The 24,590-nt window shown below is 42.0% G+C and overlaps 1 protein-coding gene across 1 annotated transcript; it reads left to right on the top strand.

Annotated features, from left to right (window-relative positions):
- The first annotated feature begins 1,414 nt into the window (after positions 1-1,414).
- OGA (O-GlcNAcase) lies at positions 1,415-24,210 on the top strand. Its single transcript, XM_032694284.1, has 16 exons — positions 1,415-1,924; positions 5,551-5,602; positions 5,925-6,022; positions 7,217-7,347; positions 8,028-8,199; positions 9,187-9,285; positions 9,443-9,727; positions 10,282-10,440; positions 11,696-12,306; positions 12,697-12,871; positions 16,395-16,480; positions 17,349-17,453; positions 19,055-19,140; positions 20,061-20,253; positions 21,004-21,163; positions 21,912-24,210. Exons 1-16 carry the CDS (start codon positions 1,738-1,740, stop codon positions 22,046-22,048), a joined length of 2,736 nt encoding a protein of 911 aa, XP_032550175.1. The 5' UTR covers positions 1,415-1,737; the 3' UTR covers positions 22,049-24,210.
- The last annotated feature ends 380 nt before the right edge of the window (positions 24,211-24,590 follow it).

Below are 24,590 nucleotides of genomic sequence, written 5' to 3'. Positions count from 1 at the left end.
CCTTGTGTTGTTTCCAGCCATCTTTTTTCCAGCTTTCAGAGGAAAAAATTAACAGAATCTATGTGGGAAAACAGCTGAGCAACTGGATGAGGCAGCTGATGCAGCCCGGCACAGTGATTCACTCCAGCATCCTGAATACTGCCTAGAAACACAGGCATTTTGTAAAAGGATGAGATCCCAACACTGGGAGAACTGTTACTGCAAGATTAGTTTGGCATGACCAAAGCTATGAGCACAACGCCAGCTTCAGGGTCCAGTCAGTGCCCAACTCTCTATAGGGTGGTATGAGAGTCCTGTTTATTTTCCACCCAAATTCTGTGTATTTCTCCTCTCTAATCCCTCTATAAAGTCTTGTGCATCAATACAATTCAGCTAGTTACTGTTTAGGGCAGCAGTACAGTTTATATTTTTGCTCTTTGAAAGCTTTAGCTTGAACCTGGTGGTAACCAGAGATGCTCCTTCACAAGGGGCTCTGCTGCAGCTTCCAGAGCAGGTACAGATGGAGCTGGAAATGCAGCCGTCTTGGGTTTCTTGTCACGCCAGAATGTCATCAGCGGGGATAAGCTCAAACGTGGTTGAAATGTGATGTGTCTGCCGAGATATGTGCGGGCTTCCTCCAGCCCCTCCTCCCCAGCCAGGTCGTTCAGCAGCTCTTTGCTCACTGGTTACTTGTTGGCTGGTACCTGCTGCAGCTCCCCAGTGCTGGCAGGGCTGGAAGGATGACCTCGCTGGCCTCTCTCCACAGCCACATGGGAGGTCATCCACTCGGCTCTGGGGTCTCTGACTCGTGCTCCCAATACAGCTGGAAGTTCTCTCAGGAGAAATGCCACCTGACGTTAGACCCCTCCTCTGATTTACTGAGACCCACCTCAGCTTTGTATCCCATCTTTCAGCATCCTCGTAAGCCTCTTCCAGGCATGGAAACACCTCCGACCGTAACATCGGCCGTGCTGTGGGAGGAGGGAAGGTGCGGCCGTAGGGGCTCTCCCCTCGGCAGCAGCTCGGTCTCCCATCCGCGCCACAGCCCCGGCGGATCCTGCTTAGCTTGCGGGGCACCGCCGCAAGTAGGTCACGTCTCACGGGAACCCGCGCACCCTTCGGTCCTGCGCACGCGCAGACCCACCCGCGCGCCACCAGGCGCATGCGCAAAACCGAAGTAAACACTCCACTCCCCATCCTCCCTCCCCCACTCGGCGCCGCTTCCCTACACAAACAGCAATGCGCATGCGCATCACCCTCGCCACCACCTCCCTCTTCGGTCCCCGCGGCCCCTCGCGCGTGCGCTGCGGGCGCGCGCGGCCTCCCCGCGCAGGCGCCCTTGGGCCTCCGCGGCCTCGCCCCTCCCGCCGCCGGCCCCGCCGAGCACGCGCGGTGCGCGCCCTCCCGCGCCTGCGCAGAGTACGTGCGACGCCCGCCCCGTTCCCTGAGGAGCCTCCTGCGCTCCAGCCTGTTGTTCCCGCTCCGCCGTCGCCGTCCCGGCCGCTCGCGCCCTTTCCCTCCCTTCCCGCCGAGTCGGGCGCTCCCCCGGGCCCTCGCGGCGGCCCCTCGGAGCGCGGCGGCTGCGGGCGAAGCGGCGCGGACCGGTTGGGGCCGGTTCCCCGCGCAGGCGCAGCGCCCCGTAAACAGGAAGCGGCGGCCCCGGAGCGGCGCAGACAAAGGGGCTGCGGAGCGGTACGGACGGGACCCGGTCGGCTCGGCCCGGCCCGGCGAGCGGCGACGCTGGCGGCGGGCGGCAGGATGGTGCAGAAGGAGGGGCAGGCGGCGCTGGAGGAGCCGCAGGGCAGCCCCAACCCGGCCGGGGTGCCCGGCGCCTCTTTAGAGCCGCCGGGCGCCGCCGCGGGGCCCGTCCCGGGGGGCGAGGAAACCGACACCGAGACGGAGACAGCGCTGGGCTCCCGCCGCTTCCTCTGTGGCGTCGTCGAAGGTGGGAGCTCTGGGAGGGGGTGTCCCCTGGGGCACGGGGGCTGTGGGAGGATGGGGGGGGGGGGTTCGGTATCCGCAAGAGACCGGGGATGGGCTGGTCCCAGCTGGCGCTGCCGTCCCCGTCTCCTCCCCCGCCCGGAGGAGCCCGCTCGGCGGGGAGGTGCCGCACCGTTCTTGGCCGGGGCTCCGCCAGGGCGGGGAGGAGCCGCAGCTCCCGGGCGGGGCTTCTGCCCCCGGGGCTTGGACTGGAGCGGGGAGCGCCCTTCGACGGCAGCTATGCGGCGGGGCGAGCGCAGGCCCGGCTCCCGAGCGCGCCCATGATTCCTCAGAGAGGCTGAGGCAGTGCTGTGTCTCGCCTGGTGGTACGTGAGTAAAGGAGATAGGATCGAGAGAGCAGAGCTACCGCGCGATTATCCCGGTTGTACGTGCTCCTTCTGCGCGTCAGAAGCTCAGATTCAGTTTCCTGAGTAGGGAATATGTGATTCCACAGGCGTGTGCTCTGTAATTAATATTAAATGCCCCTTTTTCTCCAAAGTGTTCTAGCTTATCATTTTAATTCGGCTGTGGGACAGTCCTCTGTCTTTTGACATAGTTGGTATCATTAAAAGGTTTAAATTGTTGCTGAAGCTGCACAATAAAGTGACTTTTCTTGCATTTCTCACTATTGACAGAATTTGTCTGCATTTCTGGCAGGTCGGTTAAGGTAGGTGGTTGAAAGCCAGCAATAAAAATGGTTTATTCCCAGCATAATAGTTGGTTTGAAATCGTTCTGATTCCTGTGATCTGTTACTATTTTTGTACCTATAATGACTTTCCAGTAGAAGAACAAAGTGATTAACAGATGAAATGGAGAGGGAAACAGGCAGTTTATCAAACTCAGTATCTGCATTGTTTTACAGAATGTCTTTTGTTTATATCTTAAAAAGAAAAGACTGTTTGGCTTCTGCAAATGTCTCTGTGTGAGGTGCATTAGGCCCAGTAAAGTATTTTTTACTAGGGCTTAGATACAGTCAGCGTGGAGAAAGATCTCTTTACTTTGCTAATAGCTTAAAATTCTGTGAAGATAGAGGCTAAATTGAAAGCTTTGGAGATAGATATCAGTGAAGAGAAACACAGGTTGTAACAGCATGTTTTCTCATATTCCTGCTGATACATGTGGACCGTGGATCACCTGTTCATCCAGGTTTATATTGGAACTACTGAGTATACCATAATCATTTTTCTGGTGGTGCTAGTTATGTGGTTGGTCACCTCTGCATATATTTTGTTGCAGGTGTTCTTGAGTTTGCTACGCATAAAACAAAGCAAGAAAATGGCCTCTGCTCAATGAAGCCATCAAACAGTGGTTAGGAGCTGCCAGTCTAACGATAATAAGTGTACAGGAAAAAAAGGCATAGGGGAGTGTTTAAAAAAAAAAGGGCAGGCAAACAAAAAACCACCACCGACAGAAAAACAAACCTGTGGTGAATGAGGTTAATGGTAGTGAGTGAAAACATCTGTCTCCTTAGTGACTCAGGGAATTATAAGGTTAAGAGTAAAACAGCAATTAACTTCAGAAGTATAGGTAAATACTTAAAACATAGGGCAGTGGTTAACACAGACTAGAGGGATGGTGAGATTAAAGCACTGAGGTGGAGAATTTGGATCTTTTGTAGAAAAGGCAGAGGAGAATTGGCCAGATACTGGTTGTACACTCTGAGAATGTGAAGAGTTTATGACAGATATCAAATTCACTGTTTTGCAGAGTAATAAGATCTAAGATTACTGAGTGCAAAGCTTTCATGCTCTGCCTCTAGGATGTCCTGGCTTTTAGTGATGGAGAATGTGGTAACTGGGACGAGGTATTTGGCATGATCTGTTGACTTTGTATCAACCTGACACACAGTCCTGATGGAGTAATACAAAACCAGGTCGATTTTCTGTTGGACAGAAAGATCCAAGAGTCATCACCAGCTGGTGACAGTAGTAACCTAAGAAATGTGGAGACAGATGGAAAAGTATCACTTCAGATTAGCCTGTTCTCTTCAGCCTTATTTAATTAGTTTTTGTTAGCTGAATTTCCTTTTGTTATAGTAGGCTCTGCTCTGCTTCAGGCTTGTGGGTCTGAAAGAGAAGTATATGTAAAGCAAAACTGTTCTGAATGAGTTATGAGATGTAGGTGGTATTCATTGGGTCCCACAAGTTTTTGTTCCTTTTGTGGGTTCTTGAGCTTCTGCAGGGCAGCATCAGTCAAAATGACTAAACTGTGGTGAGAATGAGAAATTCATTCTGGGTTAAATAAACCTGGAGGTTTTCAGGCCTCACAACCACTCTCTTGTTGTTCCCCTGTTTAACTCCTCCGTTTGCCACTGGGCAGTTGTGAGGAGCAGTAGTTGCTCAGCTTTGCCACGTTGTGGTGCCAGGCAGTCCGAGATGGCTCTTTGACAGACTAATTCTTAAACTTGAGCCTGCTTTAAGCTGCTTAAAAGAGCATTGCACACTTAACATGTAATTGAGATACCTGTTAATATGTAGAAAATGCTTCGGTTGCATCAGTTTGGAGTTTTGAAAGGTGATAGGAGCGTGTTTTTGGCCTCAGTGAGACCAAATATTTACAGATTTAGAGCATTGAGTAGCTCTGGAAATGAAGATACTGTCTGCCTTTTGAACTGGTGTTCTGTGGGAACTTGTGAGCCTTGTGTATTAGGACCATCATTCACTGTGGAGTGGCCATGCTGTTTGAAAATAAGAGCTTATTAAATTTCATGTTATTTTAGTCTCTGGTCTTTGCAAGGGCTGCCAAGCTGAAGCTTTGTTTTCAAGTGCCCACTTGTGGTTGAACTGTTTGCACATGGGTCTAAGTGAATTGGCTTGACTAAGAGTGCATTGAGGGTGCTTTTTTAATTGTTTCTAGAATGGGAGAATTAGATTTAAAACCAGAAGCAGTTACAATTTCTATGGAATTCCAAGACTTTCAGTACAATCTGTTCTAAAATCACTTGTGTAGAGGCTTTTATATGTGATTATTCACAGACATAGTATTAGCTTGTAAAATGTGGGAACTTTAAAGTAAGATACCAGCTTGCAAGTTAATTTTGACAAGGAACCTATAAACTGAACAAAAGGAATGAAATCCTAAGCATTTTGTTGAGTCACTTGCACATATTTTTTTTTAATTACACATCATCTCCCCCACTATGTGTTTATATACTGTGTATATGAATTCTAATCTGTGCCACCAGTTAAGCATTTTCGAGATACTAAATATTTTCAAGTGTCTTCAGTATTCACCTTACAATTAAATCTATTTTGTAGGTGTCTGGAGTGATAGTTTAATTAGGTTATGACTGTTTGGTCTCCTGCTATAATAATGCTGACTTGACTTGTCAAGGGCATATGCTCAGGAACACAGGTTGTATTCTGAAAACTAATTGCTTCAGTGGCCAAAACTGTGAGACCTTAGATCATAAGAAATGAAACAAGTTATAATTGCATTTTAAATTTAGATCAGTTTAGGTTATTACACTTCCCTGATGCTAACTAATTTTTTTTCCTTTCTGCTTTGGGAAGCTTTTTGATGAATGTAGCAGAAGAGTTTCATGGAGCAGGCATAATCTAACTGGATAATTTTAATCTTGTTTCCCATAGGATTTTATGGAAGACCTTGGGTGATGGAGCAGAGGAAAGAACTTTTTAGAAGGCAAGTCATGCTTCCCCTTACTGCAGCGCATTCCATCGCAATGAAATCATAATCTTCCACTTAAGCCTGGAAAGAATTATTGTTCTAACCTAGAGAAACTTTTTGCCTAATATCTGTATTCTTAGGGACTCATATTCACCTTTTTATCTTGCACGAACCGAATTTGTCCACTATAATTTGTGCTTAAAGTTATTGTGTCTTAACAGTATAACACAATGTTCAATGAAGAAAAAAATTAGATCAAGTAAAAGAATAAGATGAAGAGAAACTTAGAATTCCTGAATTTGTAGGCTATTTGAAGGCTTTTTTCCTATGTTTGTAGACTTCAGAAGTGGGGACTGAATACATACCTGTATGCTCCAAAGGATGACTACAAGCACAGGATGTTTTGGCGAGAAATGTACTCTGTGGAGGAAGCAGGTAATTGCCTTTATTTCTCCTCTGTGTTTTCTATAAAGAGACTTTAGAATTAATTGGTTATTGCTATGTATACTTATGTGTGTATAATCACAGTAGCCATTCCCAAAAGTGACTGGAGACCTCTTTCTTAATAGTCTGCAGGTGTATTTTTTGCAGCTTTGGAACAAGCATGGATTTACTTTTAACTATAACTGCAGATGATGTCTGAAATTGCTTTAAGGCTTTGTCTTACAAGATTTACTTTTTTTTTCAAGGGAAATTATTCCTCTGGCTCTTGAACATCTGCACCGTATTTGAAGTAGAAATTATTTGCTTCAGAAAAGAGAAAAAAGATTGAGCAAATAGCGTGTCCCTTTGTGTGATTCATTAAGCCCTTGTCTCAATGAAGAAAGTACCTATTAGAAAAACAACTCTTGACTAGTTAGTTAGAACATAAGACCTGTTCATGCTGATGTGAGGCTTTTTATCCACCTCTGGCATTTTTGGGATCTTTGGTGTTTTATTAGACTGAAGGGATTGTAGTTTTCCTTGGGTGGGGGGAAAAATTATACTCTTGAAATGAAATAATCCTTCTTGGAGGCCACTTTGAATCAGTGCAGAAATATAATCTAAAGGTTACTGCAAGGTAATTGCCAATAGCAGCAAAGATTGTTAAATATTCTAAAAATAATTCTTATTATTCATTGCATGGAAGATGAAATTTCAAGTTTGCTTCTTAAAGCAACTACTTGTGCACAGTGGTGTTAAACCCCATGTTTTCCATGTGCCCTAAGTTCCAGTGATATGAGTGGTACATGAACCCCTGTCACAGAGGGTTATACTGCTGCACTGAATTGTCTGTTAGTATGTGTGGGCAAAGTGAGTAATAATTCTAGAACTGTTGGTGTGCATACTGTGGAAACAGACTATACCTGTATTTGTCTCATGGTACCGAGATAAAGAGAATTTTAAAAATATTTGTAAAACTTTAACATGGAAAGTAAGAATACAAGGACAATTGTTGCATTCCTTTTGGCGTAATTTCTGAGAACTCTTGCAAATAATTTGGTGCTCCTTGCTGTGTTAATTTCAAGAAATTCCAGCAATTTTTAAAAAATTCTGATAGAAGAGGCTTCTGAACTTCATAATTTACTTAAAATGATGCCCAAGAATTTTTTTAATTGTTGAGTCCCTCTAAAATATTTCGATTTCCAGAGCAGCTAATGACTCTGATATCAGCTGCACAAGAACACGAAATAGAGTTCATCTATGCAATTTCACCTGGACTTGACATCACTTTCTCCAATCCTAAAGAGGTGTCCACATTGAAACGTAAGCTGGACCAGGTAAGTGTGACACAAACAGCACAGTTGCAGCACTGCTTGGTTTGGAAACTCCAATACCTTGCTTACTCTTGCAGCTTCTCAGCACGTTCTTGAACCTTTTCAGCACTAGTGTTACTTTTGGTGCCTCTGAACAATTCCGATGGACGTGTTTGGGTTGCATTGCAGAAGCGGCCAGCGATCACCTAGATTTTTTAAAAAGTCTCATCTTGTGTGGGATTCTGAAGGCTATTTTTGTCTTCAGAGTATTTTGGAATCTTGAAGCCAAGATGCACTGCTAAAGCAAGAACTCTTGCCTGCAACAAACGCCTTTGCAGGCAGCCCTGACATGCACATCTTCTTTGTTCTCTTAATTGACTCCTCTCCTTTGTCCAAGAGCTATTACAGAATTAGCTTTTTTCCCAGCTGTCTGTTCTGCGAGATCAGCTTTGGGTTGTTAAAACTGGAACAGATTGCAGGTCTTTAGAGGTCTAATCTTTGAGAGAAGCAGAGCTATGGGCCAGAGATAGGCATTCACTGTGAATAGAAACCAAAGTCTGTCTTGCCTCCACTACCTTCTCTCCTCCATTCCTATAGCTTTCCCTTTAAGATTAAGATTAGATTTAAAAATTTTAGTTTGATTTTAAAAAGAAAATGAAAGTAATTTAACAAATTAAACCTTTTTCTCTTGTCTCTTGTATTAGGTTTCCCAGTTTGGCTGCAGATCTTTTGCACTGCTGTTTGATGATATCGATCATAACATGTGTGCAGCAGACAAAGAAGTTTTCAGTTCTTTTGCTCATGCTCAAGTCTCGATCACAAATGAAATTTATCAATATCTGGGAGAACCAGACACATTCCTTTTCTGTCCTACAGGTAAAATGAGAGGAATCATTTGGTTCAGCCTCAGTCTTATTGGTTGGAAAGCTGGTTTAGCATTTAATAACTGCCTTGAGGAGTATTTTGGGGTTGATTGAAGAAATTGACTTATAAAGAAAGGTTCGATTATTCAAATATATGCAAAGTTTTTGCCAAATCTACACAGCTTTGAAAGGCTTAATGCCAAGCAAAGAAGGCAGCTTGATAGAATGGTTAAGGGAAGTTTTTTGTTTTTTTTTTACTTAAACCAAAATCTTTTTGCCTCTTGAATTGGCTGGCTGTTAGTTTCTTAGAATTTTCTTAAAGTAGAGGTACAGTCTGTGCTCACTGCTGTCACTGGTTCCTGTTTTTAATAACATTACCCACTTCAGTAGTCACTGACTTGCTTTATTTGTTAAAAAATAAGATGACTTGCACTTGGGTCCAGTCATTGCTTTTTGAATTGCAAACTTCCTGTAATACCTTTGAGGTACTGGGGTGAAAATTGCTATGTTCAGAAGTGTGGATGGTTGCAAGGAAGATTCAATTCAGTAGCAACGTTGTTATTGTTAATTAGTTTATCCCCTTACACTGTAGTAGTTTGGTCCTGTTGCAGACCTTCAGTTTAACTTTAAAGAGACGTGTTCCAGTGTTAATATTTTTAGATATTTGCATTTCATAAACAGTCTCAGGGTTTTCCAGTTCTCTTGCATATTGTCTGCTGTATCCTGGCCTTCTGTTTATGGACTTTATTAGTTTTTTCCTAATTTTGACATTTGGGCAATTTTAAATAAATTCTCTACCTTTTGTTTCTGGTCTTTATGTGAAGTATCATTTATAATGTCCTTTTTATTTATACTTTAGACTTTTGGGCCTTTCCTGATTAATTTTATGGATGTTTCTCATTTCAAATGGTATTCACTCAATGTGTTTGTGGGACAGTTGGGTATGTTGTCACACGTGTGCATCCTTCTAACAACAGTGACATTCTCTTTTCCTGTGCAGAGTACTGTGGAACTTTCTGTTATCCAAATGTTGCCCAATCACCTTATTTACGGACTGTAGGAGAAAAGCTGCTCCCTGGCATTGAGGTGTTATGGACAGGTAAAAATTGTTTGGTTTGGTGGCTTGTTTCTCTTAATTCACTGTTGTTGTTAAAAAATTTTCTCGTAAGTATTTAATAAAATAAACTTTCCAGCTACTTGTGGATTGAATCTTCGAGTAGATGCAAAGCCCGCTGATTATCCTGTTTCCCTCTTAGGTCCAAAAGTTGTATCCAAAGACATTCCAGTAGAGTCCATAGAAGAAGTTTCTAAGATCATCAGGAGAGCACCAGTTATCTGGGATAACATTCATGCTAATGATTATGATCAAAAGAGGCTTTTTCTTGGGCCTTACAAGGGTCGGTCAACTGAGCTCATCCCTCGACTAAAGGGAGTTCTGACCAATCCAAACTGTGAATTTGAAGCCAATTATGTTGCCATCCACACACTTGCGACCTGGTACAAGTCTAACATGAATGGAGTGAGAAAAGATGTGGTGATGAGTAAGTATGCATAAATGTTTGCTGGATCTGTGCTTAACCATGTGAATCATACTGGGTTTTGGTGCTTCTAATGATTCTATCCTTTCTTCACCAACATTTTCTTCTTATGATCACCTAGCCTTTTCTGTCCCATAAGTAAATGTCAGTTGCCTGCAAGGTAATGAGCATTGAGCTTCCTTTATTGACTTCCTGGCACATATCTGTAGCACATATTATCAGAGAATTTCTTAGCCTTGAGAGGTATGTATGGTTGTATAATTAACACTCTCAGCAAGGAGTTTTGATGCCCACATTTGACGTGTGTCCATGGATATGATGTCATTGGAGTAGAAGCAGTTCAGATCAAAAGAAACCTTGAATGCCAGAGTGTCTGGTTTCTGCACACTGTTTCTGTGTCAACATTGACAGTCACCATAATTTTCCATTTTGACTAATCCTTTGTGCTTCTTTGCGAAGAAGGCCTGTCAGAGTTATTGAATGCCTTGTCTAACACAACTTTATTTTTATTATTTTAAATTAAACTTGCATGATAACTTTTTAAAATTTGTCTCTAGCTGATACTGAAGACAGTACCGTTTCAATCCAGATTAAGTTGGAAAACGAGGGGAGCGATGAAGATATTGAAACGGATGTTCTCTACAGCCCACAAATGGCCCTGAAATTGGCCTTAACAGAATGGTTGCAGGAATTTGGGGTACCTCAGCAATACAGCAGTGAGTATGATTTGGTATCATTCTGGGGTTGATAAAAAAATGGGGTTAGATGTTCAGTACTTGCATTTAAATTAAAAATATTTTATAGATCCAGGCAATTCACATACTTTTCAGCTGGAAATATTTTCTACCTTAGTAACTGGGGAAACCTTAATAAAAAAGTAAGAATGATTGATGTTCAGCACCTGTAGCGCTCTGACTGATCAACAGAAGCAACCTTGATGCATGATCCCTTGGCACTTCTGATGAAAGACAGGAAAGAGTCTGGATCTTGCTAGTCCTGCTTGTTACTACACTTCCATGGAATCTGAGAGAATAGGAAGTATAGTGGTTTTTTTGGAGTTAGTGTTAGATTTTTATCAACACTAGTTCTGGTCCTGAATAGTTCATGTTTTTCCAGTTGTTTTAAGATAGTTCTATTTTTCTGTGTTTCTGTCTACAGAAACCAGCTGGGTTCCTTCCAGCATTGCACACCTTTCTTGTAGCAATGGGAGCTTGGGACCTGAGATAAAATCTGTTTTTCTCAAATGTGGGTTTCAGCTGGTCAGAGTGGAATGGAAGAGCCTGTCTCCCAACTCTGCTCTAGGGCATTTATACTTTTCAACTGCTGTAGAGTTTTGTGTCTTTCTAAAACTCAATTGTAGCAGAAACATTGACTGAGGAATAGTAATTAAGATGTCATCTTCCTCCATTTTCACAGAACAGTTTAAGTTGGAAGGGACCTCTTGAAATCTAATCTTGAGATATATCTTGAGTCTAACCACCTTGCTCAAGCAGGGCGAGTTAGAACAGGTTGTTCAAGACTGTCCAGTCAGGTTTTGAATTCAGCTTTCCCTACGTTAAAAACATTTTTTAAAATGTTTAAGCATAGTCCTTTTATTTTGAAGTGTTCTTTATATCCAAAGGCAACTTTAACAAGTCAGTTGATGCAGAGGGAAAAGTATTGACTTTAAGAGCTTTTTATTCTGGTGGCATAGTCAGAAATGCTGCTGGTAGCGCATAAATGAAATATTAATTAATTTTCCTAACTTCCCCCCATCCTATCTTTGCTTACCAGTTATGTGCAAGGGAAACTTGCAAAAACCAAAACCAGTAGTTAGAATTACAGTGACAGAAGTGAACAGGCAAAATACCAACAGGAAGCTGTGCTGATTGGATGCTGCAGTAATAAAATCACCTGTGGTTTGTAGAAGTTGCTGATTTGAATGTTAGTTGACAGATTGAGAACTCTAAACTTATTTCTTCTTATTCTCAGGTAGGCAAGTGGCCCACAGTGGTGCTAAAACCTCTGTAGGGGATGTAGGGCCACTGGTGGCACCGTCCTCTTTAAATGCAGCAACAGTGGTTACCACGGTGTACCAAGAACCCATCATGAGTCAGGGCGCAGCGCTGAGCAGCGAGTCACCGGCCTTGGTCAAGGAGGAGGAGAAGAAGCAATCTGATGAGGAACCAATGGACATGGTGGTGGAAAAACAAGATGACTCAGACAAGAATGCTAACCAGATACTGACAGATATTGCTGAAGCCAAGATGGCAGAGGAGCTGAAGCCAATGGATACTGATAAGGAGAGTATAGTTGAGTCAAAGTCTCCAGAGATGTCTATGCAGGAAGACTCTGGTAGTGACATTGCACCTATGCAGACTGATGAGCAAATTAACAAAGAACATTTTGTGCCTGGGCCGAATGAAAAGCCTCTTTACACAGTAGAACCAGTGACTTTAGAGGACTTGCAGCTTCTTGCTGACTTGTTTTACCTTCCTTATGAACATGGGCCCAAAGGCGCACAGATGCTGAGGGAATTCCAGTGGCTCAGAGCAAATAGCAGTGTTGTCAGTGTTAATTGCAAAGGAAAGGATGCTGAAAAAGTAAGTGTGAATCCTGTTTCTGTCCTTCTAAATGAAAATCTTGAGCAGTTTTATTTGTTGTCTGTAATAGAGACTGATGTTCTAATTCCTAGGACCTGAAGGGTAGTGTATAACTAACCACAGGTCACAGTAATTTTCATTCCTCCAGTGGAATCTACTGTTTTAAGCCTGTAGTGCCATGTTGCTGTGAAGGCAGTCTGGTGTCTGCATTTGACCAATGTTCCCTGTACTGGCCTCATTTTAACAACCATAGAGGATATCTGTGAGTCACGGGTGGTGTGGTAGTCAATGCTAGTAAAATGAAGTAATGAATTATGTAGTCTTCCTCCATATTTAGAGTACCACTCCTCCCTAGAAGCCTGTGTTTGATCCTGTGGATCTTTTTCATAGATAGAAGAATGGCGTAACCGAGCAGCCAAGTTTGAAGAGATGTGCAGCTTGGTGATGGGGATGTTCACTCGCCTCTCCAATTGTGCCAACAGGACAATCCTTTATGACATGTACTCCTACGTCTGGGATATCAAGAGTATTATGTCAATGGTGAAATCTTTTGTGCAGTGGTTAGGTAGGTGCATTGGGAGCCATTATAAATCCCAGATAGCATATTTTTTTATGTGTGTTTTTAATTAGCCCACGGGGAAAACTGAAGTATTAGGCAAATGTGCTTTCTTGGATGGGGGTCTGGTTTGACCCTGTTTTAAAGGTTTTCCTGTCTTGATATTTGAAGCAATGCTTGCAGTGAGTTTGCTTTGCTATTATAAGCGAAGTCTGCTGGATGGTTAAGATTGGAGACCTTGATTTTCTTCTTGGGCTAATGAAACTTGAATCTCATCTGACACGTAAGTGTTGACTTTAACTTACTCTTGACTGAATGCACACTGGACTATGCCATTAACTCCTCGGATACCCCGCTGTATGATTGGAAATGACACTACGAAATGTGACCACATCAGCCATCTGCTGTTTGCTCTGTCCTGATAACATTATTGCTGTCTTCAACAGACCTTGGTGGGCTTGGCCATGAGGAAGCTGATCCTCCCAGCCCTGTGCGCATGCGAGCTTTAGCATAAGGCTATTCTGGTGCAAAATAAGTTCTTGTAAACACTTTCCAAATTACTGATTTTTTTTTTTAAATTTTTTTTTTTAGTAATGGGTGGAAATTGTGGAGCTCTCTAGACAGATTTAGTCTGAGACTTAAAATGATCTTGAAACAGGTTTTCCTTTTCTTTTTTCTTTATTTTTTTTTTCTCATGTGTGGCTCTTTCTTGTTTGTTTGTTTTGGTTTTTTTTCCTGAAAGATTTTTGGGGGATCCTAAGTTGGCAGATAGCACCAGCATGGCCTGGGTAATTCTAGTGACCTCATTTCACTTTCAGGTTTCAATACAACTGTAAGGAATATGCTGTGGAGTTTCTTGACATACACAGCAGACAGCAAAGCTGATGGTCTTAAGTCACACTTTCTGTAACTGTCACAAAGCTCACAGTGGTTGACCATTACACAACCTTGGTCTGGTCCTAGTGTTTGGATTGTCTTTAAATTATATTCTTAAACACTGGCAGGTTTAAGCAGGGACAGAGAAGACCTGTTAAATCATCAAGTCAGTCCATGCCCAACAACTTACTGTGTTTTGTGCTTATTAAATATCTGGTCCCAATATGTATAGTTGAAAAAGAAGAAGTTAAGAAGAGAGCTTTAAAGACTACCTTCTGCAAAGTACAGAGAAGAAGACTAGCGTGGGTGGAGAACTCAGCAGCATTGTAGTATGTTAACATTTCTCTAACAACCTCATGCTGTTTAAAAACTTTAGTTTGTGAATTTTAAGTGTAACACAACTCCCCCAACTTTACTATTCTTGCTGTGTGTTGACCTTTAGCTAGACAGAATGCTCTCTTCTTGATAGCTTAATCAGCTTAAAACTCCAGGCCAAAGCTCTATAACGGGAACAGTGATTCTTGTAATCTCTGAATGTTTAGGACCCAAGTTAAGACTGCATTTCAGAAGTATCAGACTACCTACTGATTTCATCTGAAGTTGTCTTCAATGTCCATGTAAAGTTGGGTTCAAGTCTCTAAATGGATCAAATATTTGGAATAGTTTGCAGTAGAAACCAACTCTAATACAAGCTCTGTTAGCTTTGGCACTGTTCTGTTCCAGTACTCACACTGTTATTAGATAGTTGAAAAATTCAGGATTTTTCACACGTACAGATTAATACTCTTATGCTAGCAGTGCTTCTGTGAGAGGCCATTTTTGTCTTCAGCTTATGTTTTTATCACTAATGTAAATACATACAGAGCAAAGGTCTGTGATAAAATAGGTCATTATATAAAGTCAAGTACACTACAAATAGAAACAAGCTAGTTTTCACAACGGTGTGCTCAATGGTCCACTGGATGTTCACTTTCTTCACCACTCCTCTCAAGTCCAGCTAGCATTCAGTCCCTTAAATTAGTGTGGCTGTACAGTACTATGGATTACTAATGACTTCTATTGTCTTCTTCCCCATTGTGTACAGATGGGAGAATCCTCAGCACAAGTTTCTACTGCTATTGGATGGACAGCGCCAGATGTTCACAGCGCGTCGTCATTAATTAATTAAAATGGAAAGGTTTTGTCTGTGAGGCAGCTCAGATAGATTAGATGTGCAACAGGCATGAACTGAAGTCACATTTGCGCAGCGACTAAGGCATTAACTATGTTTTTCATTTATACAGCTCTTCATTCACGCAGCTCTTTACTGTAATAATTGGAAGTGCTAGTTAAGTTGTAGTCTCAAAGGAGAGACAGATGCTGTCTTCCAAGTTATTGACTAAATCTCCTTGTGAAGGATATTTTCTTATGTGAGAATTCTAAAATGTGGGAGTAAACCAAATTTGAATTCTGGTGCTTGGATTGTTTCTGAAATTTACCATACTTAGGGTAGTTTTTATTTAACCTATTTTCCTAAACTCTCATAAATGTCAAACTTGGCACACTTTGGGACTCTCTGACTAGCACAACATACTTGTGTGTACTGATCTGAGACTGTTACTTGAACAGGAGGTAGATTGCTGTCCACAAAAGGAAAAGAGTGTTTGCGCTGCTCATCTTGTCAGAAAACTAGGCGGGTAATTGAGATCTCCAGATACCACTTGCTTTTCTTCTCTCTCCAGAGTTGTCGTTTGTGTTAGTTGGTGAAGGCTGCAGTGCTGTGCTTGGCGGAACAATATTAAAATTCAAACAACCAATGGAAAATCCTTTTCTAAAGCAAGCGCAAACTAAAGCTGAGCACTGCAGTGGGCCTGCTGTGGCTGGTTGAGCAGCAAGGTCCCTGTTGCATCCGATACGCTTGTGGAGGTAAAAAATCAAGATACTAAAAAGCAAAGCTAGTAGTGACCAACAGAGTGTACTAGTTAAATTGTGAGTTTATTCCAGTTAACACTACTTAGCTTTTTAACATGCCAGCAGCACTGTGACAATACGGCCTGGATTATATAAATCTGCGTAGTCTCTTGCAAGAGTGCAGTTTCGTACAACTGTCCTGGCTGCCTGAACTGTTCCAGACTGTTTGCATATATTGCCAGTCCTAGTTTTCTGACAAGATTAGAAACAATAAGTACTAAAATGTGACTTCAGAAAGGTCCGTTTTTTTTTTTTTTCAAGGGGCTGTGATAATGGCATTTGTTTGATCTAAAATTTATGGTAGTACCTATTGAGCCACATAGCTTCCAAGATGTCATCTTTTCATAGATTAAATAAATGCACAAACATGCAAAAAAAAGAAAGGTACAGAACGTCTGGGAAGTTTACACAGTTGTGCATGGCACCATTCTTGTGCCTCCTGGTCTAGAATGAAGCGCGTAACTGAATCGCCTCACCTGTTCTTAGACCTGGCTGTTATAGGTAACCAAAAATTTGAAATACTGCAGCTAGTGCGCAAGCACAAAATCTTTGTAAGTCATACATTATTACAGCCCTCCCCCAAGCCCCGGTTTCTAGCTCAGTTAGAGAGCTTTTTTCACAAGTGTATGTTAGCTTTTTGGACATGTAAGACACCCAGGAAATCCCCCTTCTCGTAACATTCTCCGCTTGGATCTGATCTCAACAGGGTGTCGTAGTCAATCTTCAGCACAGTTCTTAAGTGGAGACCAAGAACCCTGGGCCTTTAGAGGTGGTCTAGCAGGAGAGTTCCAGGTATCAATATGACTTCACAACTGAATGACATTTTCTTTGTTTTATGAGAAACCTTTTGTTGCACATCAGAGGTCTGGAAGGATTGGTCTGCCGAAGGCTTTCTGGTCCAAAGCCCATTAGCCTTACAGCTTGGTTTAAAATAATTTTCCTCCCCTTTCTACAGTAATTTCTCAAGGAGATGCTGCCTGTCCCACGCGCATGCGAAGCGCAGCGGCTTTAGTTGTACATTTCACATTGTTTCTTTGCAGGTCGCACAGCATTTTTATCTGCGCCCGCAATTGCACAATGCGCGCATGCTTGTCTGCCGATGGGAATTCCATGAGCAAAAAGGGAGAGTCGTCCAAATTTTGGTTCCTCTGTAAATAACGCTGTAACGCGCTTTGTTGCGAGGAATTCAATTGGCAAATGTTCTTAAATCGCTGTTTATACCATGTTCAGATTTGTTCATGGATTTTTCTGGCGCTATACTTTTCCCCCCTCACAGGTGCTCTGCGCGCAGCAAATTGAATCAGCGCATTGCTTTTGGGATAAAGCGTCTCCTCTGGCCAGTTAACCCTCTTCAGACCAAACCTTTCCTCCTGACATTCTATGTTCTTATACAGAGACAGTGTAGATATGATTGGTAAAAAGTATTTTAAAGCAGTTAAGATTAACAGACTCTTAATGTGCTGTTTCAATTGCATATTTTAGAACACCAATTGGATATTTTCTATTCAAATAAGGTCTTTGCATTTGTAAAGCATACCAACCCCACCTTCTTCTGGGGTGCCTGCAAGTAGCAATTGTTAATTTGGGAGTCTGCAGTGCACACCCAAGAGTGATGGGTTTTGTTGTTCATACAATCATATTAAGTATTTTGTTTTCACAGCGCTTGCTGCCTATTGATGGAGCAAATGACCTCTTTTTTCAACCACCTCCATTAACACCCACTTCCAAAGTGTACACCATACGACCCTACTTTCCTAAAGATGAGGTAACTGCTTTTGATGCTTGTCATCGCTGTTGGTAGTGATGCACTTCCTTTTGTGGCAACAGAGGTTACTGCTGAGTCCCTTCTTCCCCTAGTGAAGCAGATGTCCTGATATCTTGCGTGAGGCACAAATGCAAGCTCACAGGAAAACTAAGTGACTTGCCCGTGGTTCAGCAACATACTGTGCAACAGTCAGTGTACACCCACATCCTGATTCCCAGCCTCTCCCATCTTTTTAAATCTGTGAGTGCCTTCCCTACTTATGAAGGGCAAGTGAAATTTTTTCACGGCTGGTAGAGGAATTCTTGCAGCAGGGAGACATGCAGTGGATTAAACTTAGAGGGTGGGTATGTATGCCTGTTCACTCAGTAATTATTGTGGCACTTGCTGGTACTCACAGAGCTGTATAGGCAGAACGTTGATACTGTTAACTCAAAATTGAGCTGCAAAATGTGATCATGGTTCAGCTGTTCTTACAATTTTAGGTACAGTTGTAAACTTTTTGGTCTGATTTTGAAAGAATTGTTGTCAAATCTTCTTTGGAGTGTTTGATACTTTAAAATCAGGAATTTTTTTATTACGCCTTATTGATTAGCACTTTTTTCCTTTTCTTGTTCTTTTTTCTCTGAACAAATCTGTAGTGTAGTTTCATTTCCATTGGCTTAGCAAAGAGAATACTTGAAACTGATGTACCAACCAATAGTTAGCTAACACTCTTCATGGATGCAATTTATACAATGTCAGGATTAATGCAGCTTGAACTCTTGCATTTGTAGGTACATTGAGATGAAACATGAGTATTTAGGTCGTTAGCAGTAGTTCAAATGAGTCCTGACTGAAGCCAGTCAGGCAGGGCTGGCACATGAAGACTCTTTTACCTGCCACTTTTAGGGTAGCGCTCTGTCCTGTGCTGTTCTCAGAACAGTGAACCAGCCTTTTCCATATCTTAGTGCAGGACTGTAGCTAAACTGATTTGTTCCTTTGTAGACAATGGAATCAATATTTCTAAGCCACCTTAGCAATTGGAGATGCAGCTAAGCATGCAGTCATAAACAATATTTCTTCTGAGGGGTTCCTTTTTAATGAAAGGACAGAGAAGTGTCAAATGAGAAGCCTTTTTGTTAAAAAAAAAAAAAAAAAAAGAGGGTGTGTAAAGTTTCTTATTTAAAGTGTGACTGATACAAGTTTACTCTGAGATTCTGCTGAAAGTCTTTTAACATGCAGGGTGTGTCTGTCCTTTCCCCGGGGTTATATTGCTGTGCTGGGACATTGGAGGTTTTGTAAAGGGACTCTGTATCAAGGATGTTGATCTTTACCCTCTCTATTAATCTTGTGCTGTTAAAACTGCAGGAGGTTGACCTCCAGCCTTTCCTTCCCAGCCATTCAACTTAACCACAATGTTTTGAAGGCAACTTTTGAGTTATTTTTGGGGAGGAGGTGGGGGGGGAAGATAGATTCTTTCTCATAGATGGATACTTTTGATCTGTGCTGACTTAAAGGTCTCTCAGTACTAGGTTACAGTGTGGCTGTTAAGGACAATGCTCTGAAACAAAGTTGTTAGCTTTTGAATGTGATTGATGAGTTGAAATCTTCTCTCCTCTTAGGCGTCTGTATATAAGATCTGCAGAGAAATGTATGCTGATGGAGCTGATCAACCCTTCCATAGTTTACCAGATTTAATTGGAGACAAGTACGTATTAGGAGCAAATGACCTACACAGGTGGTTCTGAAGGATAAAGTTCTGACACTGTATTTAATTTGAATTTTTAAAAGTGTGTGTGGGAGGAATGCAAACAACATTTGATATATATATAAAACAAATAAAATTTACCCTCAGGACATTGGGGTTTGGGTTTCCTAAAGATACCGTTGACAGTTGCGTCTCAGTTCTTGTGCTGGTCACCTGTTGTGAGGTGCTAGAAAATAGACTTAGCTGAAGCCTCTGTATTATGAAACCTGTGCATCATAGTACCTTATTTCAGATATTGTGAAAGTATATCATGGGAGTGTCCATAGTCTGTAGTTACCCTCTGGTATTTTTTCCAATCTTTTGTAGTTCTGAAGATAATTGAGGGGTTTTTGAGGACCAGTCTCCCAGCCGAGTACCTCCAGTTTTTCTGAAGTACATGTACAAACTTTTAAAAAGGATAGGCAGTGACAGATTAATTAAAAAAAAAAGGCATTAAATCTGAACTGTAAAGTGAGCTACTTTAGGGATTTTTTTTTTTTTGTCTTGATTGTTTAATAGAATTTTATAGAGTCTGCTCTGAGTGACAGGAAGGCAGTTAAGAAAGGGTGTGTAACTGGTATCAAAAAATACTCAGAGGAGAATGTGGAAGAACAAGGAAGTAATGGCAGCAGAGCAACTGAGGGCAAAAGGATAAGAGCAGTGTATATGGAATTAAATTGTGGGATCCTGAGGTGCAGATGTTGCTTGTAGCTGAGTTTTGGCAGCTGATTGGTCAATTAATGCTTTGTAGGAAGTAATTCCATGAGTGGAGGACTCTGTCACTTCTTTGGTTGACCCTAGAGTCTTCTCCAGCGTACCTGAAGGGCATGCTTTATCAAAGTGACCTTTTGACTGAATTTGGACACTTTTTTTTCCTGCAGGTTAGTAGGAGGTCTGCTCACCCTCAGCCTGGATTACTGCTTCGTCTTAGAAGATGAGGATGGCATATGTGGCTATGCTTTGGGGACAGTTGACGTGACTCCCTTCATTAAAAAATGCAAAATGTCTTGGATCCCTTTCATGCAAGAAAAATACACGAAACCAAATAGTGACAAGGAGCTGTCTGAGGCAGAGGTTGGTATAACCCATGAGATCAGAACTGTTTGCTGAAGTCTTTCTAAAGTGGGTCTTTTTGTCTTACATTTTGAGCTCACAATGAAGCTCAGTTTTTGTACCTTTCTGAAGACTTTGACCATGGTATCTGATGTGTTAGAAGATAACAGTAAAATTGTTCGTTGCCAGTCAGATACAACTGTGTTTTCTAATACACCCGTGAACTGTACTTTAGTAGTAATCAATGCAGTAAATATAAGGGAACTTAATCTAGAGAAAATTACATTTTGAAAATAAAGGATTGCTTTTGATCTGTTCCACTACTAAATGCAGTATTAATTTCTCCATGCTACAGGTAGGGCACTAGTAGTCACATCAGTTTAAGTTTGGAAAACAAATTCAAGAGCACTTGCTTTTAGTGTGAAAATCTGTGACTGCCTGTGGAAAAATAAAAGAAACAAAAAGGAATGTCTGTGCACAAACTGTTGGTTATGGGTTGGCTGGTATTTTTTTCACTTGAAGTGTGGGTCACTGAGAAGGAGCTTTGCATGCCTCTTTTGACACTCTGAGAAACTTTTCTAACCTGACTTTTTATCTGGAGTACAGACAGCAGTTGAGCAGGTAAAGAACTAAGTGGCCATCAGAGGTGTAGGCAGGAAAGCCTGCTGGTTTGGAGGTATGCTCCATGAGGAAAGCAGTCTCCCTGATAAAGATGAATAAAAATTAAAAGCTGAATAATGAGTAAATACCTATTTTCCATACTCCTTTCAGAAAATAATGCTGAGCTTCCATGAAGAACAAGAGGTATTGCCAGAATCGTTCCTTGCCAACTTCCCATCATTGATAAAGATTGATATCCACAAAAAAGTGACCGATCCAAGTGTGGCCAAAAGTATGATGGCCTGCCTGCTCTCTTCTCTAAAGGCTAATGGTAAGTTTCTTGCACTCAGAATTCCTTGTTTCCTAACTACATGTCAGTTCTAGGATGCAAGGCAAACTTGGGAGGGTTATGTGAACATACTGTATTTGCATGTCAGCCTGAGATGTTTGATTCCTGGCATAGCTGACACTAGATTTGGGTAAATAATCACAAAAGCATTTAGATAGCTGACTTTTGCTGCTGTCTTGGTAAAAGGTAGCTTTTCACTTCAGTCATTACCCTGCAAATTAGAAAATAGGCAGAACTGAGGGAGCAATTTGGCGATGAGAGCATGCATTTTTACATCTTGAACGTTTATATTTTCCCTGCTGGCATTGGTAATGATGCTTTTTTCCACATGCAGCAGTGTGCACTGGTGGGTCATTACCAAACCCTTCAGTGTGGGAAGTGCTTGGCTGCCTGCCTTACTGCACACCCAGCATTCGCAGTTCCTTTGCGCCGCTTGGTGCCCTCTTGTAATGCTGTATTTTGGAGCCAGTGTTGGCGTTTCAGGGTGTTTGCATGTGCAATGGAAGGTGTGCAGAGGGTTTGTTCAGACTGATGTCTGCAGTGCACAGTCCCTTTAGGGGATGGTCAGCTATGTTGCCATAGATCTGGACTCTTAGCCACTATGCTCCATGTGGAGTTGGATCACTCATTTAAATGTTAAAACAGATGGGAACTCTAGTAATATTTGATGTCTGTGCTTTTTACGGCAACTCTTCTCCTACAGCGTTTTGTTTCTTTCTTCCTTCTTCAGGCTCCCGTGGGGCTTTTTGTGAAGTGAGACCAGATGATAAAAGAATCCTGGAATTTTACAGCAAGCTGGGTTGTTTTGAAATTGCTAAAATGGAAGGATTTCCAAAGGATGTTGTTATCCTTGGAAGAAGCCTGTGACGTGCTTGACAGCGAACTGTTCCAGTACTGTAGACCCATAACAGCTGGGCGGGTAGTGGTGGGGATCTTCCTATGGTCTAGCTGCACAAAGCCAGCAATAAGCCAGCTTGGTAGAAAGGGCTGTGCGAAAATCACCCATCACACATTCAGACTGTCATTTGTTGGAAGGGGATAATGCTGCTGAAAACACTGTTTTAACAAAGAGAAACCTTGTCCTCTCCTGGTCCTGTGTGAAGTGCCAAGGAATCTTGCATGGGCTCTAGCTCCTTGGAGGAATCCCTCTCAATCGGTGCTGTGGTTGACTACAGTTCTCTGCATTCATGTGTCAACAGAAAAGTGGTCTCTGGCAGAAGTACCTATAAAGATGTGGGGTTTTTTCTCTGTCATAGAGCAGGATGTGCAACTGGAAGTTGCAGAAATGAGAGGGATTGCTTGTGTCAATCAGCAATTTTAAAGATAAGTAGTTACAGTTCTATTTTTTACTACCTTTGCGCTTGTTGATAAAGCAATGACCCGTTGTCACTTCTAATGACCATTGGTTCAAGCTTTGTGTTTTGTTAGGGACAAATGTGCAGTGGTCTGTGGCAGAAGTCACTTAATGACAAACTTGTAAATTTCAGTGTATATAAACTTAGCTGTATGCTGACTAACTTTTTGTTTACCAGTTTTTGTAACTTTTTCTTTCGAAAAGTGAAATGGTATAGGTCCAAGATGGCACTTTTGAATAACCTAAAACCACAATCGAGAACAAGTCTGTCCTCAGCACTGACCTTTCTTATTGTGCCTCATATCCAGGGCTAGGAACTGACCATCTTGGGAAAGGGGAGCAGATCCCAACCAACCCTTCCTTCAGATAGCAGTTTGTCGCTACTTGAGTGTATCATTCTCCTGGGACTGAAACAGCAATTCACAGGGTGCTCTGCTGAACCTGTTAATTTTGGTAATGTTCACAAGGGATTGTGGATGAAAGATGGTGAGAGGGAGAGAGCTGGCCCACAACTGGGATTTGTCCTTGAAACACTCACCATGTTTCAAAGCCTGTTCATACTAGTTTGATTGAATCAGGGTCTTCAAGTCCTGCACATTTGTATCAAATAACTTTTCTACAAGAAATGCCACAATAAGCACATTTTTACACATTATTTAAATGGTTACCTACTTTTAAATGTTCCAGAAGTTTAACGTTTTTACCCAGGGTGGACATACTTGGTTATGGGATGGAACCCGTGTAGTATGGGACCCGGTAGTCAGGTAGTTGCATCATTTATGAAAATGGTATTTCACAGAAGTCCCAGTGTCCCAAGACAGGTGATTGGCCAGTGGTATGCACCTTGCAGTACCTTGCTTTCACCTGCTGCCATCAGCCGTCTATATCTTCTGTTAAAATTTTCCTGGGTTTTTTTCAGTGGTGCACAAAGGAAATTCAGTTCCTCTTAAAAGCCTCCAGCTGCATAGAAGTTGTTATGCAACCTGTAATGAATGGCATTAAGACTGCAGTGATGCTGTCTGTGACCTGTAGGGAGATGCTGCATTTGGCCTTCTGGTGCAGTCACGTGCAGGATGTCTCTTTTTTTTTTTTTTTTTTTTTTTTTTTTTTTTTTTTCCTTTGCAGAATGTGAATGATTTTTAATGCGGTAGTGAAGTATTTAAGTTGAAACAAGGTCATTTCATTTTTAGAGAGAGGTACGGGGTTGTGCTGTGGGATTTCATGTAAGTCAGAGCTGAATGCCACTAGTTTTTATACAGCTTTGAGTGCATGTTGAGTAGCTGATACCTTGATTTACCAGATGGGAGAATTTTGTTTCTTCATGGATACCAGAGTCAACTTATTTTATCTGGATGCATAACATTACAGTATAGGATGCTTGTGGCCTTATTTCTTGGCTTTTAAGGAGTTGCCACATTTTCTCTTCCTATGAATTTGTTATTATTATAGAAGTTAATTGTCTAAGCCTATGGAATGTCAGGCCAATACCATCATTCTAGAATTGTAAAGTGATATGTTGACATATCTTTCATGGTTATGAATTTTCATTAAGGTTGGAATGCCACTTTCATTAATCTGTTTTAGATCAACAGTATCTGTAGCAGAAGACCTGTAAAACTGTATTTGAAGACCATGCGAGAAATAGAATAAAAATTGAGAAGTGAATGTAGATAAATGTGTGGGTTTTGTGTGAGGTTCCAGAACCGGAAATGGTTCAGCAGCATGTGTTACATCACACCATAAGTGTTGGATGCCCGTGGAATCAGATGTCAGTCTTGTCTCTGGTTTTGGTGGCAGCAGTGTGTTGCCTGCTAGACACTTACTGTGTTGATGCCTGTCAGAAGCAGGTATTCTGTGACCCTTTGGGGGTCACCCTGAAGAGTTTTGGAGTGGCAGTGCCTTTCTTGTTGGCCTGTCTGTGAGTTGTGCCTGTTGAAATTTACCCATTCTGTAAAAAAAACCCCAGTTCTTTCACAGGTGGTCACCAGTGCCTGGCAAAGCCAAGATGAGCTGTGTTGCAGGAGGATTCATTCCTTCACCCTCTCAGACACTGTT

Source organism: Chiroxiphia lanceolata, chromosome 8 (assembly GCF_009829145.1).
Source record: "Chiroxiphia lanceolata isolate bChiLan1 chromosome 8, bChiLan1.pri, whole genome shotgun sequence".
NCBI classification, from domain to species: Eukaryota; Metazoa; Chordata; class Aves; order Passeriformes; family Pipridae; genus Chiroxiphia; species Chiroxiphia lanceolata.
Note: the sequence above shows the minus strand (reverse complement) of the source record. Positions and strands in the feature narration are given on the sequence as shown.